General features: G+C 31.3%; 2 protein-coding genes across 3 annotated transcripts; one reads left to right on the top strand and one right to left on the bottom strand.

The window, feature by feature from the left end:
* The first annotated feature begins 4,006 nt into the window (after window positions 1-4,006).
* On the top strand, window positions 4,007-7,401 carry LOC133797750 (uncharacterized). The gene is made up of 2 exons (XM_062235773.1): window positions 4,007-4,459; window positions 6,771-7,401. Exons 1-2 carry the CDS (start codon window positions 4,354-4,356, stop codon window positions 7,121-7,123), a joined length of 459 nt encoding a protein of 152 aa, XP_062091757.1. The 5' UTR covers window positions 4,007-4,353; the 3' UTR covers window positions 7,124-7,401.
* A 490-nt stretch (window positions 7,402-7,891) lies between these two features.
* LOC133797749 (ribonuclease H2 subunit A) lies at window positions 7,892-11,342 on the bottom strand. 2 transcript variants are annotated; one of them, XM_062235770.1, is made up of 8 exons: window positions 11,185-11,342; window positions 11,020-11,091; window positions 10,101-10,224; window positions 9,920-10,007; window positions 9,383-9,520; window positions 9,212-9,299; window positions 8,998-9,118; window positions 7,892-8,211 (listed from the first exon to the last, which is right to left on the bottom strand). In XM_062235770.1, exons 1-8 carry the CDS (start codon window positions 11,267-11,269, stop codon window positions 8,043-8,045), a joined length of 885 nt encoding a protein of 294 aa, XP_062091754.1. In that variant the 5' UTR covers window positions 11,270-11,342; the 3' UTR covers window positions 7,892-8,042. The 2 variants fall into 2 exon arrangements, with proteins under 2 accessions (XP_062091754.1, XP_062091756.1); XM_062235772.1 differs by lacking the exon at window positions 9,383-9,520.
* Window positions 11,343-16,491: the final 5,149 nt, after the last annotated feature.

Here is a 16,491-nt window from a genome sequence, read left to right as displayed (position 1 = left end):
GTATCAAATATATACAATTTAAAAATACAGGATACTACATATGTACAATTTTAAAATGCAGAGTACCAAATATAAACAATTTTAAAATACAAAATATCAAATAAACATTAATTATAAATACACGATACCAAGATAATATTTTACAAAAATACATAATACCGAATAATTATATACCCTAAAATTCATATTACATCGGTGAAATCTGTAAAAAGCAAGACGATGCGACTTTAACTTTTTATATCTCTATAAATCATTATTTAATTACATGAGAGAATCAATATGAAAACTTGAAACTGTGTAACACGGTTTCCCATGTCGAAAATGACAAACACCATTGAGTGAGATAATTAAATTTGACATTTTGTGACATTCTATGGTTACATAGGTTCCTTAAAAAAATATCTTTACATTCTATTTTGTCCAATTAATTACGAGGAGAGATTATAAATTCTCTAGCTCTTTTATACTTTTTCTCTAATTTGATGACAAGTGTCATCGTTGAAACAATGTTTATTTTTACTTAATAATGAATCATTATATTATAATCTTATTACAATTATCATTTGGACTAAATTACTCCACTAATTTTCTACGTACCAAAAAACAAAGAATATTAAAAAGGAAAATTAGTTATGTAAAAAAAAACAAGCACAAGACATATTTACAAGCTTTTTTAAAGTCACAAACACAATTACATGTATATTTGACAAATGGATATGTATTGTCGTAACCCCTCTTAATCTTCAAAACACAATTCTTTGGTCACTAAAAATACATCACATACCTCATCTCGCCTAAGTATATGAAAATAAACATTGCTCAAACAATGACACTTGTCATCAAATTAGAAAGAGAGTGTGCTAGAGAATCTCTTCAGTACTCTTCATTGTTTATTTTGGATTTTATATTTTGATAAATTAATTTTTAGATTGTATATTTTATAAAAATAATTTAAATAAACTTCTAAACCTAATTCTGTAATTTTGTTCCAAGCTATTATTTTAGTGAATTATTTGTGAGTTTAGTTATTTTAACTAAATTCGAATTTTATAGTTTATTTGAATCATTTTACAATGACGGAAAAAATAATTTATGAAGACAAAAAAACCAAAAAATATGTAAACCTCTTACTTATTTATTTATTTTTTTGAGAAAATACTGTTATATCAATCGGAAAATCGTAATTTAATTATTATTATTATTTTTTAATTAATTAAATACTATTATTCTGAAGATCAAGAGTTAGAAGTGTAAAATTGGTTCGCGGAGTAGTAGGTCGGTTTGACTTATGAATACCACGTATTTATATAAACACTTTTATATTTGGAATAAAAATCACCTTTTGATTAATTAATATGACGTGTCATTTACAAATGGGCGACACGTATTGGAATTTAAAAAAATTGAAGACATTAGATTTTATTTCTGATCGTTGAGACACTATGCTATAGAATTTAAATTATTCAGTACACTCAATTAATAAATGTGTCTTCCTTGATAATATTTGTATTTGTATAATAGAAGAGTCAACCCACCTAAAAACAAAGAGGGTTTGTTTTTAAAAGCCAAAAACTGTTTTTTGAAAACAAGTAAGGGTGTTTGGCATTGTTTTCATAAAATAATTTTTAAAAACAAAGTTACAAAAGACAGAAAATTTTGTGAACAACAAAAAGTTGTTTTCTGTTGTTCTCAAATTTTTTTTCCTAACTTTACTTCTTATGTTTCATCATTTTTTCTTTCAAATTATTTTATCTCATTATTTATTACAAATTTTTAAAATATTTTTCTCTTTGTAAATATATTTGTTAATTTTTTATTTAAGATTTAAAAATAATAAAACTAAAAAATTGTTTTTAGAAAACATTAACCAAACAACTTTTATTTTTTGAAAACTACAAAAACAGTTTTCTATTCTCATTTCTGAGAATAAAATTTTGAAAACAAAAAACAGAAAACAATGCCAAACAAACCCAAAGGTTCTGTTTCCTCAATTTCTTCTTGTCTTTTTCTACAAACCCTCAAAAAATATACGCATCTTATATATAAAAGGCATCTTATATATAAAAGGTGGGTAGGTAATAAAAATTATTAATTTTAACTGTTTTTATTTTTTTTATTATCTTTAATGGAATATTTTTATATTTAATAGTACATTATAAATATAACTTAAACTTAAATAAAATAAAATAAATAAATAATTAAACAAATTAAAATAAAATATTTTTCCAGATATTTTACAATAATAATTATTTAAAAATAATAAAATTATATATTTTATAACTTAAATAAAATTTAATTAAACTTAGAGAAAACTATAATTAAACACCCATATATTTATTTATATAATTATATAAAAATATTAATTCGTTTAATACCATAAGTTTATTTATATAATTAAACACCCATACGTTTAATAGTGTATTTTTATTTATTTATTTATTAAAATTTAATTAAACATAATTATATAAAACCATACATTTTAGAACAAATTTAATTAAACTATACGTTTTAATAAATTTAAAATTCACATATAATATTAGTATTATTAAACATATAATACATAATTTATTGTTGTCACTGTCAAATTCAAAAATTAGAACAAACATAAACTTAATCATAAATAAATAAATTAATTAATTAAAATAAGATATTTTAAATATATTTTATGATAATTTAAATAATTAAATCATATTTATTTAAAAATAATAAAGTCATACGTATTATTTTTTTTTAATCTTATAAATTTGTGTGATAATTCATTTTTTATCAAGTGATTGGAACTCTTTTTCTTCATCAAATTCACCAAAGGATATTGGGAAATACATTATAAACTAAAAATAGTTGATGCATGCATGCTACTCTATACTATAATTTTTTCTAATCTTATTTTATTTCTATTACTAATTTCTTTTTAAATATTATTGTAATTTATATATATGTCATGTAGCCATGTAAATTCACTAATTTCTTTTCAAATTCACCAAAGGATATTTATATGGCTACATGACATATATATATGTCAATATTGTGTTTAGATGTCATATATGTAGAAATTATTGATATAAATATTTATATATATTATAGAACTATAATTCATTCTATTATATATATATATATATTTTTAAGAAGTGAACCAGCTTTTATTAAAATTATAGACAATGTTTTGCTATAATTTTTTTAATATATTTATGTCATACATTATATTAAACATATTTTATTTATTTTTATGATGTTGTTTATTTATTTAAAATTTATATGTAATTAAAAAATATAATAAAAATAAATACATAATTGAATAAGCATGTTTACAACTTTAAACTAAGTAAACGTGTATTGCATGTTGCTTCTACCTAGTAAACACATACACATAACATGACATAAATTAACAATAAATGCTTAGCAATAATAAATATTTATAAATAAAATAAACCTAATTTAAAATAACAAATATACAATAAATATATATTTTTACATCATTTCATTAAATTAAATCTAGTAACTAATATTAAAATACATGTTTAAAAAATAAGTAAAAGTAAAATATAATCAAAATAAAAAAATTAAAAACTTTACAACGGCTCACCATCATCATTCTCAGTCATTCGATTTTTATATAGAACAGTTTTTGTTGAATATTTTATGTTTCGTGAATAATACACTTCATTCATCTATGACGATCATTTAAAACAAGCATCTTCGATCCTTCCTACTAATAATTTTTTAAAATTGGTGTAAGTTTTCATAAAACAATTGCATTAAAATGTAGGAACTTTAAACCCTTCCATTAAATTTAAATTTTAAATTATAAAACAAAAAAGAAAAATTAAAAATGTAGGGACCTTAACCGCTCTACTACTCCTCTCACTTATTTATTTGTTTAAAGAATATTACATACGAGTAAGTGCTCTGGAATCAAACAAATATTAAAGAGGTACAAAATATTAAGGGAATTTTTCTTTTATGGGGTCCATAGAGGAACACAATTCATGTTGGTGGGTTTTTATTTTATTTTTTTTCTTTTGTTGGTGGGGTTGAGAATTAAGATAACCTTGCCAAATAAAATTTAATTACATAAACCAAATGCTCCTTTCAAAGATGCCTCTCTCCCTTTCTAGTCCTTATATTATGACCCATTTGAGTTCTTAAGATAAGGACAATAAACTTTATCTTGTTCACTTTACAAATCTGTGTACTTTTAATTAACTAATTCATTTACATATACACACAGATATATATATATATATACATATATATTATACTTATATAAATAAACACACGAATAGGTCACTAGTGTGGAACAAATCCAGTTATTGAAGCTGCAAAAGGAAAAGAAACACTTGCATTTGGCAGAGAATGGGAAATAAAGGAATAAGAGTACTACTATTCATCTTCTTCTCTCACCTTTGTGTAGCAGTGTTTGCTTTGTCTTCCTCATCTCTTCACCAAGACAAGTCTTCAGGTATAAATATCTATATATATATATATATATATATGTTCAATCCTTCTATTGTTCTATTGTTCTATTGTTCTATTGTTCAATCTTTCTATATCATTTTCTGCTATAGGATAGTTGATATATACCAGACCAGTGAGTAACCATCTTAAGATATCACCACAAACAAAAGCAGAAAAGAATAAGGAAGCTGCATAAGTTTATAATATGAACTACTTCTAGCTATCTAGCAAAATATTTTGAGACAAACAGAGTTTTGTTTTTTGTTTTTATTATTTTAGTTGTAAATTTGAAATTGCAGATGATTGTAGTAAATTACATTTTAGGGTTTTTGGAGGCTACTCCTTGAATTTGTAGTAATTTGCAGAATAGTCTTTTAATTGAATGGAATAAAATATTGGCAATCAAATTCTTCAATTTATAAAACAGTGGCAATTAATTAACCTTAAATTTAACTAGTTAATAACACATTTGCCATTTGAAATTTATCATTGCAATAGTTTTGAACTTGTGTACAGATTGACATGTTTATCCCTTACACTACATAACAAATTTAATATTATGATGTTAATTTATATCTTTGTTGTAATTTCATATATCACTTTGCAAGCCTAAATCCCTGCTTTTTATGCATGGAAATAAGTTTGTACATCAACTAAATAATGAGAGAAAGAATATTTTTTTTATTAGAGTAATTGGTGAAAATGACATCTTTTTTGAAGTATTTTGTATTTTGGTCTAGTTTTGATAATTTTTTGTAAAATGGTCTCTGTCTAAAATTTCGACCAGCTGTCTAAAAATTTTGACCTATTGTCTAAATTTTTTTACTAATTGTGTAGAACGCTAAATGTCATTTTGCAAAAAATTATTAAAATTAGACCAAAGTACAAAATGACTTCAAAAAAATAAGTCATTTTGTCGAAGACTTTTTTTTTATTATTTATTTGTTCTGAGGTTAAAACTAAAGATGGTAGTTGACAATTTACATAGTACTTATCACTTTGACCACAATTAGGTAGCAGGCTCTAGATAATATACGGTTTGTCTTCATGGAATAACCCTACCCTGTTGTTTATTTTTGTCTTGATGTTGTAAAGAAAATTCCCTTATAGTGAAGATAAAAAGTAAAGATGAGAAAGTAACTAAATTCATATAATTGTGGTTAAGCTTATTCCTCCTGGATACCTTGCCGCTTTGAGAAAATAACAGTAGGGTCCCAACTCCAAACCTTGAATCTCTAATATTATGCTATAATTGTAGCTAGCTAGCTAGCTTTTTCCGTGTGTAAAGGTTCTGCATTTCAACAAACTGTGTCTCCCACAATAGGAGTTCCATCATATAATGGGGTACCCCGTAATGTAATGTATATATATGGGAAATTTTTTCCTAGGGAGTTCACTTTTAAGTCTTATCGGTAGGACTCTCAGTGTTCTCAACCCGCAAACAGTTTTCGGTACGATTTTTTTATGACCGTATATATTGTAGCTATTTAGAGCATCTTACAAATTTTCATAAAATTCTGAATAGTATAAAGTACCGAAAACTAAGTTCAAATATGTTGTTGCACGAATGACTAATTTTTTTATACGCGTGAAAAGCAACATGCTTGAACCCAATTTCGGTACTTTAAACTATTTGGAACTTTCTGGAAATTGGCAGGATGCTCTAAGTAGCTACAATATACACAGTCATAAAAAAAATTGTACCAAAAACTGTTGACGGGTTGAGAAATACTGAGACCAAATTCCCTATAAAAGAATTGTCCATTGTATATACATATTTTGCAATTATTAATTCCTTGAGCATGACTGGGTACCAATATATTGAATAAGAATCTTTTTTTAAGGGCAGAAACATGGAATACTTTTAAATTTTAAGAAAAGAAAAGCTTGGAATATGTTAAAGTCAATTACATACAGGAACAAGCTTGCAATTGTTTAAGTTAAGAACTAAAGATCAAAGATGAGAACATGAACTTGCATTTATTCAACATTTTCTGTCACAATATACAACCGATGCAACTGTAGAAAACCTTTTAGTTTGTCAAAGCATACATCTGGCAGAATTTTATTCATAATTAACTTAGATTCATGAATTTCTACATCTATAAAACGTATTGTATAACATTGATGGTCATATATAACAGTAACAAATCCATGCTATACAACTCAATTATTTTGCAATAACAAATAATGCCCTTCCAAGTTGGATCTAGAGCAAGTCTTTTGTAATACATAGTTTGATCAAGTTCATGATTTTCTTAACTAATAATTGCATTGCTATATTACAAGCACTAAGAGTTATATTCCCCTTGTAGATTTTATGCAGAACGAGAACTCAAGAGGGAGAAGTACATACGAACAAAACAGCAAGGGTATTGACGAAAATGATACTAGTGAAAATGCTATAGAGCAGAGCAAGAAGTATGGACACACAGGTAATGGTGGCAGCAGCGGTGCCAGACCAACTAACCCAGGTGAAAATGGTGGCGGTGGAACATCCGCGCAGGGAGGAGGAAATTACATCCCCGTTTATGCAGCTGGGGCCGCAAACAACCGCCACCCTTATCACCGTGGAGGAGCCAGCAGCAACCAAATAGGAGTTCACACCCTAGTTGTTCCGACGATGGCTTCTCTCCTACAGTTATATGCGGTGTTCAGATGTGGATAGAAGCCATGTCCATGATATTGGAGGTCTGAGCGTTCCTTTTCTAGTATATAAAACAGTCGTTTGGTTGTTTTTCTAGCTTTGTAGTTAGCTTTCCTGTTATACAAATAGTCTTCTGTGATCAGCAGAAACAGCCTGAAATTACTTGTTATTTTCACCCCAGGCAATCTGTATTACTGCCTTCTACATAATGAGAATGATCCTTTTCAAACGTAAGTTGTACATTTATGTAATAACTAATACAGAAGATAAATGCTTAAATTGGCTTTCTTAGTGTACTATTGCATAAAACTATGGGGCATTTTTATATAGACTACATAACCTACAACATGATAGTATATGGGTCGATGAAGTGGATGAGGGAGAGATCAGGACCTGGTTTCATCATAATTAAAATCCAAAACCGGATTTATCCAAGAATTCAGGCAGAATGAAAATGTGGCAATTGACAGTTGACAGTTGAAGCAATAAAGCAGAAATTTGCCTATCATAAGGTACACACAATTGTGGAATGTACTTGTTGTGAATGTGTGTTTGTGGCAGAGCGTAGCCATTTGTTAGCTACCAAAAACAAGAAACCAATCATACGACCAAATTTCACAGCCAAAATCAAAGCCCCAGCAGGTTTGTTATCCAACCTTTCCCCCCATGAGTATTTTCAAATAAATTGCTTGGTCAAATCTTCACTTTATTAAGGTTTTCCTTATGTGAATTTTTTTTAATATCTAGAGTGAATGTAAACACCTAGTAAAACTTGTAATAAGAAAGGGGTAAATAATATATTACTATAAGATATTATAAATTTCAGGTTCTTCCACTAAATCATATGAAGTTTGAGAAACAGAACTCTAGCAGACTGTTTAAAATTAGTTAAGTTGAATAAATAGATAAGAGGACAAGAAAAAACTGAAGTGCTGTTCTCTTAAAAATGAGTGAGTTGCTCCAGTTTACGTGCCTGAAAGAATTTGCAGCGCCCTTTACCACTTGATTCAGTCTCTTCACTCTTTCTCTTGGATGTTGTGACACCATATTTGCTTAGCTTTTGTTGCTGTTTGCCACAATTACTATCTTCATCCATCTCATCAGATTCCCTGTGACATTAAATGTAAATCATATATATTTATATATCGAACAAAAATCGCTTGCAAGTCAACATAGAAAGAATGAAAACCCTATATCCATGGATAAGGTAAACTCCATCCAGTAACAACATTGAATACGAAGAAACAAGCAAACAGGACCAAATTTACTAACCAACCCCTAAGGGATGCACCACTACAATGGCAACTGGTTCTTGTTTATTCTAGTGCATGTCCAGACCCTGATGCTGCCAAGTTTCTTTGTCCTACCCATATAAGGCTTAGAAACTCATTCATAAAAAAGAAATGTAACTGCTACTATCAAATCAACATCTGACTGTAAGAAAGTTTTCATTGTAAGGGTTAAGGTCAAAGTTCAGTAAATTTCCATCTTTTTTCTTACTGACTGAAGCTTAGGAGATCAAAGACTACAACTACATTTTAAATTATTAGAACTGACAAAGTACAACATAGCCTACATGGTTATTGGATGAAATTTTCTACAAGACCATAGTTAGTAATTTCTGCCAAAAATACTGAAGGTTTTTGAGATTAACTGCATGTCTTTTACATACATAATCCCTTATATCATCTTCCTGCAAACCAATCGGATTTGCAGAAATTCAACAAAAAGTATATCAAAACTCTTTACAAATTCTGTTGATTCAACTGTCAGTTATTTCCAGTAGAACAATATATCACCAACACACTAAATTAAAGCACACGCAACACACATTTAGATTCCAAATGGCCATGATAATAAATACATTATACATGTGCATGAGAATAAGAGCTAACCACAAGACTTCGACACATTCTTTGATATAAGGAGTACATGTACCCCAACTGAAACGAACCAATGTTGGGAATCCAAATACGGGGTGCTTGTTATGTTTCAACCACGCCTTGGTTCCAGGATCTGTAAAGACAAAAGCATTACCAGGCGCCTCACACTATAGAAACTATGTCAAGCTTTCAAAATACAACAGCTAAGAAGGTCAAGAGCCTTTACCTCCAGGGTATCCAGAACCAAAGTTTCTGTCAATGTTTTCAGCTGTTTCATCAAGCACCCATTCTTTCACGGACCGATCTCTTGTAACCTGGATGAGCAAACACAAAAGGAATCAAAACAGGCCCTTAAGAATTTAGAAGAAAAACATTAAAGAAAGAGCCAGCTAATTACTTTCGCTACTATGCTTGCTCCACTAACAACAGGATAAAGACTGTCAGCCTTCTTTGCAACGACAAATTTGATAGCAGGAAATCTTTCAGATAATTTTACTCTGTACTTCTCAGCATCACCAACAGTATCCAAAAACACCTAAAACAAACTTGCTTGTAAAACTCTGCCAACCTTCATGTCATCACCAAAAACTTTATTTTGACCAAGAATCTATTTCTTGTACCATCAACAAAATTTTTGAGACAAAAATAAGGTTAATTGAAAAGGTTGAAAGGTAATGACACTGGAACTTTCTTATAATGGATACGGAACAAGCTATTTCATTTGGCTTGTTGATGCTAGGTCAAAATATGCAATAATATATATCCTCAAAAGAAAATGCATAAATCATTAGATTTGACCTTGTTTACTTTCCCAACCTCCCTAAGTAACAGATTACTTTTTCCAGTTATCACACAAAGGCTCTTCTTTGAAATCCTTATGGCTATTCGTTGAGACATGTTCAAATGTTATCTATTATGTAGGAATGACTTCTACCTCAGTTAGAAGAATTCCCTTGTTTAGCGCCTTAGTTATAAGGCCGATGGCAGATTCATGTGAAATTTCATTCAAGTTAATCTTATCTCTGTTGACCAGAAAACATACGAGAAATCAGATAAACAGTGCGAAACAGTTAATGACTGAAACTCTGAAAGCAAAGAGATGATTTTAAACTAACTTCTTTAGCATTTTAGCTGAAAGCTCCCTTGGATCTATAATGTCCACATCCCATCCAATAGATTCATCAGCCTTTAAGTTTTCAAACAATTCTTCTCTCTTCTCTTCTTTTAGGGTCTTGGAATCTACAGCAAAGCAACACAAGCTTGAACCATAAACTTGAAGAAAACTATGCAATTCTTCACAGCCCATCGAATGAACAAGCAGCCACACAAATCCAATAAAGAACAATTCAATTTTTTGCACAACACAGTCACTACACAAACTTTGTGAGAATACCAGTCATAATTCCAAATAACATTCAAGAAGTAGGTCGATATTAAACATCCATATCCTTATAGAGTCCGTGTGAAATCATGACACAAGAACTACTCAAACACATCACCAGTTTTGCAAATAACCCAAAAAAAGGGTCCAAAATAGCTTATATGTAAAATATAGATTTGAGAGAATTGGAACTAGGCGAAATAGACATTTGCACAATCAAATTGAAAAAGGCCTGCGTTAAAAAATTCGTTGCAATATAATCTTTTTGTATCATTGAGTGTAGAAGAAAATAGTTTAATTGACTAAAAGGTCACATTCAAAAGTGTTTGAGAAACCATTAATAATCTCAAATTCACATACGTTTAATTAGTTTAAAACATCCTCAAAACAGCTAGATACTGAGAAAGCTAACAACTTTCAGACTACTATTTCCACAAATGACAAAAATATAAAATTTATTCTTGAAGCTCATCAGCTTAATCCAGGAAAACAGGCAGTAAAGTTTAGAGACCCATCAAATTCCAAAAGTAAGCACCACAAAACATAACAACACTAACAATTATAATCACATATGTGAAAGACAATAAACAAAACAAAACAAAGCCAAACCCTCATCTTAGTTTAAAGAAAAACTTAGTAGATGGAAGCTAAACCTGCAAACTCCAAAGTGGAGAGGGTCTTCTGGTACGAACGAGCACAGTACAAGCATCCGTACACCATGGGTCCTGTAATATAGCAAAAAAAAATTTTTTAAAAATCAGAAATCTAAGGAAAGGAAAGAACTTGAGTGAAGGGAATCGAAGGAAGAAAAAGAAGACCGAGAACAGGGCCTCGTCCAGCTTCATCGATGCCCATAATGCAAGGCTCCGAGGCCCATTTGGGTAGAGCCGCCTCCGATCCCATTTCACAGTGATAGCTTCCACTCTTTTCACTCTCTCTCTCTATGCGTCGCTTCCCGCCACCAACAAGGGATTTTGTTTGTTTGTTTTTTATGTGCAAGTATAAATATCCAATCACAATTTGCCACGTCTTATGTACATAGGCTAAACGAACTAGATCAGATAATTAGCTTATTTAATTTTTGCATCAACATTGTAAATGTTATATTCTATTATTTAAAATACTTCTTCAAAATATATTTTTTTTTTATTTTACCCATAATTTTTATATTATATTATACATCAGCTTTTTTATTTTTTTCTCAATATCATTTAAATACTATATTTTTAAATATTTTATATTAATTTTAAATATTTTCTTTAACTATCAATAATATCATAATATCTTTTAATAATTATAAAATCTACCCGCATATCATGTCACATAATTATATTATAATACTACCCATAAAAAATAACAATAAAAAAAAACCACTGAGGGCGTGAAGCTCAATTTTCTCTCTGGCCATGGCGCGGAGGCGAAAAATTGTGCAAAAGCTAGTTCAGCAAGAAGCTTTGCAGGAGCTCCCTTCATCCAAAGATGAAGTGTTAGATCAGAATGTAACTGGGGAGAGCAATGAGAATGTAGAAGAGGAGAATTCAGCTTCTGATTTCCCAGCGATGGGAACTGGTGATGCGGGCATAATTCCTCCTCCGATGAATCACTCTGCTCCAGGTATGGGTTCATCGTCGTGGGCGGAAGAGGTAGAGGCCCGATCTTTTCAAGATTCAGCTAAGGAAATTTGGACCCGTTTTAGGGAGTCTCTTCCTTCACATGGGTGTACGAAGTTGCAATTCAAGGATCCAATTCAGAAGGATGGCCAAAAAATTGCTCAGATGGATATTGAGGAGATTGAAGTTGAAGCCTCCTACTGGAAGTCTGCCTTAATTTGTGTGGTGATTGGCACTAATCCTCCATTACCAATTTTTGAAGGATTCATCAAGTGCATTTGGGGAAAGCTTGTGATCGAACGTGTGGCAAGAATGAATGTTGGTTTTACAATGATCAAATTCAAGGATGAAGCAACTCGTGATTTGGTCCTGGAATCAGGGGTGATACATTTTGATAAGAAGTCAGTAGTCCTTCGGCCTTGGACTACTGATATTGATTCCTTGAAGTCAATAAAATCGATTCCAGTGTGGATTAGGCTTCCATATCTTGGGTTACAATACTGGGGAGTAAATTGCTTGAGTGCTCTTGTTAGTACAATAGGGAAGCCTATAATGATTGACAAGATAACCAAAGAAAGATCGATGATAAAATTCACTCGAGTTCTAGTGGACATGGAGATTTCTGAAACTCTACCTCGGTTTATCAATTACCTCAATGAGAGAGGTCAAGTTATGGAACAACTGGTAGATTACGAATGGCTACCTACGAAATGTACTTAATGTAAAAAGTTGGGGCACACAATTGCTACCTGCAAATTTGGTATTGGAACAGTTTGGAGGAAGAAGGAGGATATGAAAGTTCATGTAACTGATCCTATTGAGCCTAAAGAGATTGTAACTACTCCAGCAGTTGTTCAGGTACATTCAACTCAAGTTCAATCGAAGCAGATAGGAGAGTCTCAATCTGAGATGATCTCAAAAGATCAAGTGTGGTCATATCCGAAAAAATCAAGGTCTCTGAAACCAGCAAGTCAAGCCCCATCTCAGAAAATAAGGAACCCATTCAGTGTTCTTCAAGAACAGCAGCAGGTACTAACTGACTCTTCCCAAAATTTGCATTTGAATGGAGAGTTGCAACCTAATGAGCTGGAATGTTAGAGGAATAAATAAGAAGAATAAGCAGATGTCAATCTTAGATGTCTGTCGGTTGAATAAAATTGGTATTGGGGCACTCCTTGAAACTAAAGTTAAGGGTGAGAAGCTTAAGGAAGTTATGGATACTAGTTTTATGGGTTGGGACTACTATAGCAGTTCGAGATTGGAGGGTAGAATCCTATTGATTTGGAAGGCTAGCTGGGTCAAAATTGAAGCTATAAAGGATCATGATCAATTTCTTCATTGTAGGGTTCGGTTATGTTCCACAGATCAAGAGTTTTGTCTTACAGTTGGAGGCTAGGAGGTCTCTTTGGTTTGAGTTGGCCAATTTAACCTTCCCTATCAAGCCTTGGTTTATTGTAGGTGACTTTAATGCAGTGTTTGATTCTAATGATAGAATGGGTGGTAGGACTGTTACAATGAAAGAGCTAGACAATGGCTTGATCTTGGTTAGGTGGAAGAAATGAAGATAATGGGCTTATTTTATACCTGGTCTAATAATCAGGAAGGGGGAGATTTTATATATTCCAAATTGGACAGGGTGTTCTTCAATGAGGATTGGCTGGACTCTTTTCCTAATGTTAATGCGGTTGCGCACTGGGAGGTGGTTTCAGACCACTGTGTTATTCTGTTGAAGCAAATAGCAGTCCAAAATGAGGGAATCCAACCTTTCCGATTCTATAATATGTGGATTTCTCATCCTCAATTCATGTCAACAACTTTGACTAACTGGTATAAGCCTTTAAAAGTTGAGGGTTGTGGATTGGATCAAGTTGTTTGGAAACTTATTCGCCTTAAGCATGAGCTGAAGAAATTCAACTGGAGGGTTATTGGAGATGTGGTCAGGAATTATGAGGAAAGTAAAGTTGTGTATCAAAAGGCTAAAGCTAATCTTTTCTCTGACTCGAAGAATTACAATTTATGTTCTGCAGAAAGATCCTCTTTTATGAAGTTTAAGAGGCAGGAGAAAATCTATGCCAGTTTTCTTTCTCAAAAGAGTAAGATTGATTGGCTTCGATTTGGTGATGAAAATTCCTCATATTTTTATGCTAGTATGTGTTATATTATTTTATAATATAATGTAATATTATATTATTTTATAATATAATGTTTAAGATTAAATAAATGTGACATAGAGTGTCACATATTGTAACATATAATAGAGAGTTACATTATTTGGATATATGTGAAATATCCAAACATGTAACATATTTGGTGTTACAAATTCATCACAAATTTGTAACTCCTAAATATCACTCATTATTGTGTAGATTTGTTATTACACAATATTGAGATGAATTTCTTAAAGCCATATGAGAAATGGCTGATAGAGATGTGATTTTAACTCTCATATTGTGTATGGAAGTTACAAAATCAAGTGGGAATAAATTGGAGCGTTTTGGAAAAAACTAAAAAATTTGTTGCTGAACTTGACTGAGGGCCGCGGCGCCTGGAACAAGCGCCGCGGCCCTAGTGGCTGACAGCTTCATACAATTTCGGTTTTTATCCAATTTTGAACAATTCCAACAGCCAAGTAACTCCCAAATCTCTATTTTAATTCCATAAAACACTCAATTAATCATTGGTAATAGCCATGGGGGTTGGTGGAATTTGAAATTCAAAGGGTGTCTCTAAACTCTATAAATAAGAGTCTAATGCTCACTTGTAAGACACAACTTTTCTATCCACTAGAGCACTTGGCTAGAAACACCTTGAGGCTTGATTATTCCATAAAGCATTTCCTATAATCTGTGAGAGATCCCTTAGTGCTTGAGTTAGGGGGAAATAAGCTTTTGGACAAAGGTTTCAAACCTTGTTCAAGTTGGTGATCCCCAACACTCTTCACTTTGGTTGTGTGAGTGAGAGTTTATTGTTTTGGTTCTTGTTCTTATTTTCTTCTATTGCTCTTTCTTCTTATTCTATTTACTTGTTCTTTTGTTTAAAAGTTGTAATCCTTTTATTTCCTTTGTTCAAACACTTCTAGTTTACTTATCTTTTTGTAATAGAATTGTACTTTCTATTTCTATCATCTTACATCTCCTTCTCCTTTTATTTGTATTTTTCAGTTATAGAGTTGTAACACTTTATTTAATCAATCCTTGTCTATTGTAATATTTTGCATAGAGTTGTAATATTTTCTTACCATTTCCATTGAGGCAATACATATTTTCCTAACAGTATGAAGAAAAGAAAAATTGCCAACATAATATTGTCTTTTGTGACTGAAGGAGGCCGAGTAGAAGATAATTACCCAAAGGTGATTAACCATTTTGTTCAGCATTTCAAGACTTTCTTGGGTAGTTCTAATAAAGCTTCAGGATATATAGATTCTTCCACAATAGCCTTGGGTCCGATTCTGAATTTTGAAGACCAACTGGAGATGATTAAACCTTTTTCTTGTCAAGATGTCAAAGCTGCAATGTTTAGTATTAGCTCTATCAAAAACCCTGGTCCTGATGGTTTTGGAGCTGGTTTCTTTAAAAGTCTATGGAAAGACATAGGGAAGGAGGTGTCTAAGGCATTTCTTGAGTTCTTTGATACAGGGTATATTCCTAAGTCTTTGAATAATATTATTTTAGCTCACATTCCTAAGGTTGATCATCCTACTAATGCTGCTGAGTATAGGCCTATTGCTTGTTGCACTACTATTTACAAATGCATCTAAAAAATGCTCTGTCATAGACTGGTTTCTATTCTTCCTAATTTGATCAATCAGAATCAAGGGGCTTTTATAAAGAATAGGTCTCTTGCTCATAATGTCCTTATTCTTCAAGATCTTATTAAGGGTTATAATAGGAGACATAGTTCACCCCGTTGCTTGATGAAGATAGATATTAGTAAAGCGTATGATTCCATAGATTGGGACTTCTTGGAGAATCTGCTGAAAGCATTTAGATTTCCTAGTCGATTCATTAGATGGGTCATGATCTATCTGAGAGGCTCATCTTACAGCTTAATTATGAATGGTCGGATTCAAGGCAGTTTTCAGGGAGGTAAAGGGCTCCGCCAAGGTGATCCTATCTCACCTTTGCTATTTGTAATAGTTATGGAATACCTTACCCAAGTTCTTCATAAAGCTTCTAAGGAAAATGGCTTCAGGTTTCATCCTTTATGTAAATCTTTAAATATAATTAGTCTTTGTGTTGCTGATAATTTACTTATTGTCTGTAAAGCTAATGCTAGCTCTATTCAGATCATTCAAAAATCTTTTGATGCTTTCTCCTCTTCATCAGGGCTGATCATCAATAATCATAAGTCCAGAGTTTATTTTGGAGGTATTTCAGACCCTGTTAAAGCCTCTCTGCTGAAGCTTACTCAGTTGGCTGAAGGGGCTTTTCCTTTGACCTATCTTGGAATGTCGTTGAGGCCAACAAAATGGAAGGCTATGGACTGTGACTTAATTCTTAAGAAAATCATACT

Source organism: Humulus lupulus, chromosome 8 (assembly GCF_963169125.1).
Source record: "Humulus lupulus chromosome 8, drHumLupu1.1, whole genome shotgun sequence".
NCBI lineage: Eukaryota > Viridiplantae > Streptophyta > Magnoliopsida > Rosales > Cannabaceae > Humulus > Humulus lupulus.
This window is presented reverse-complemented; position numbering and strand designations above follow the sequence as displayed.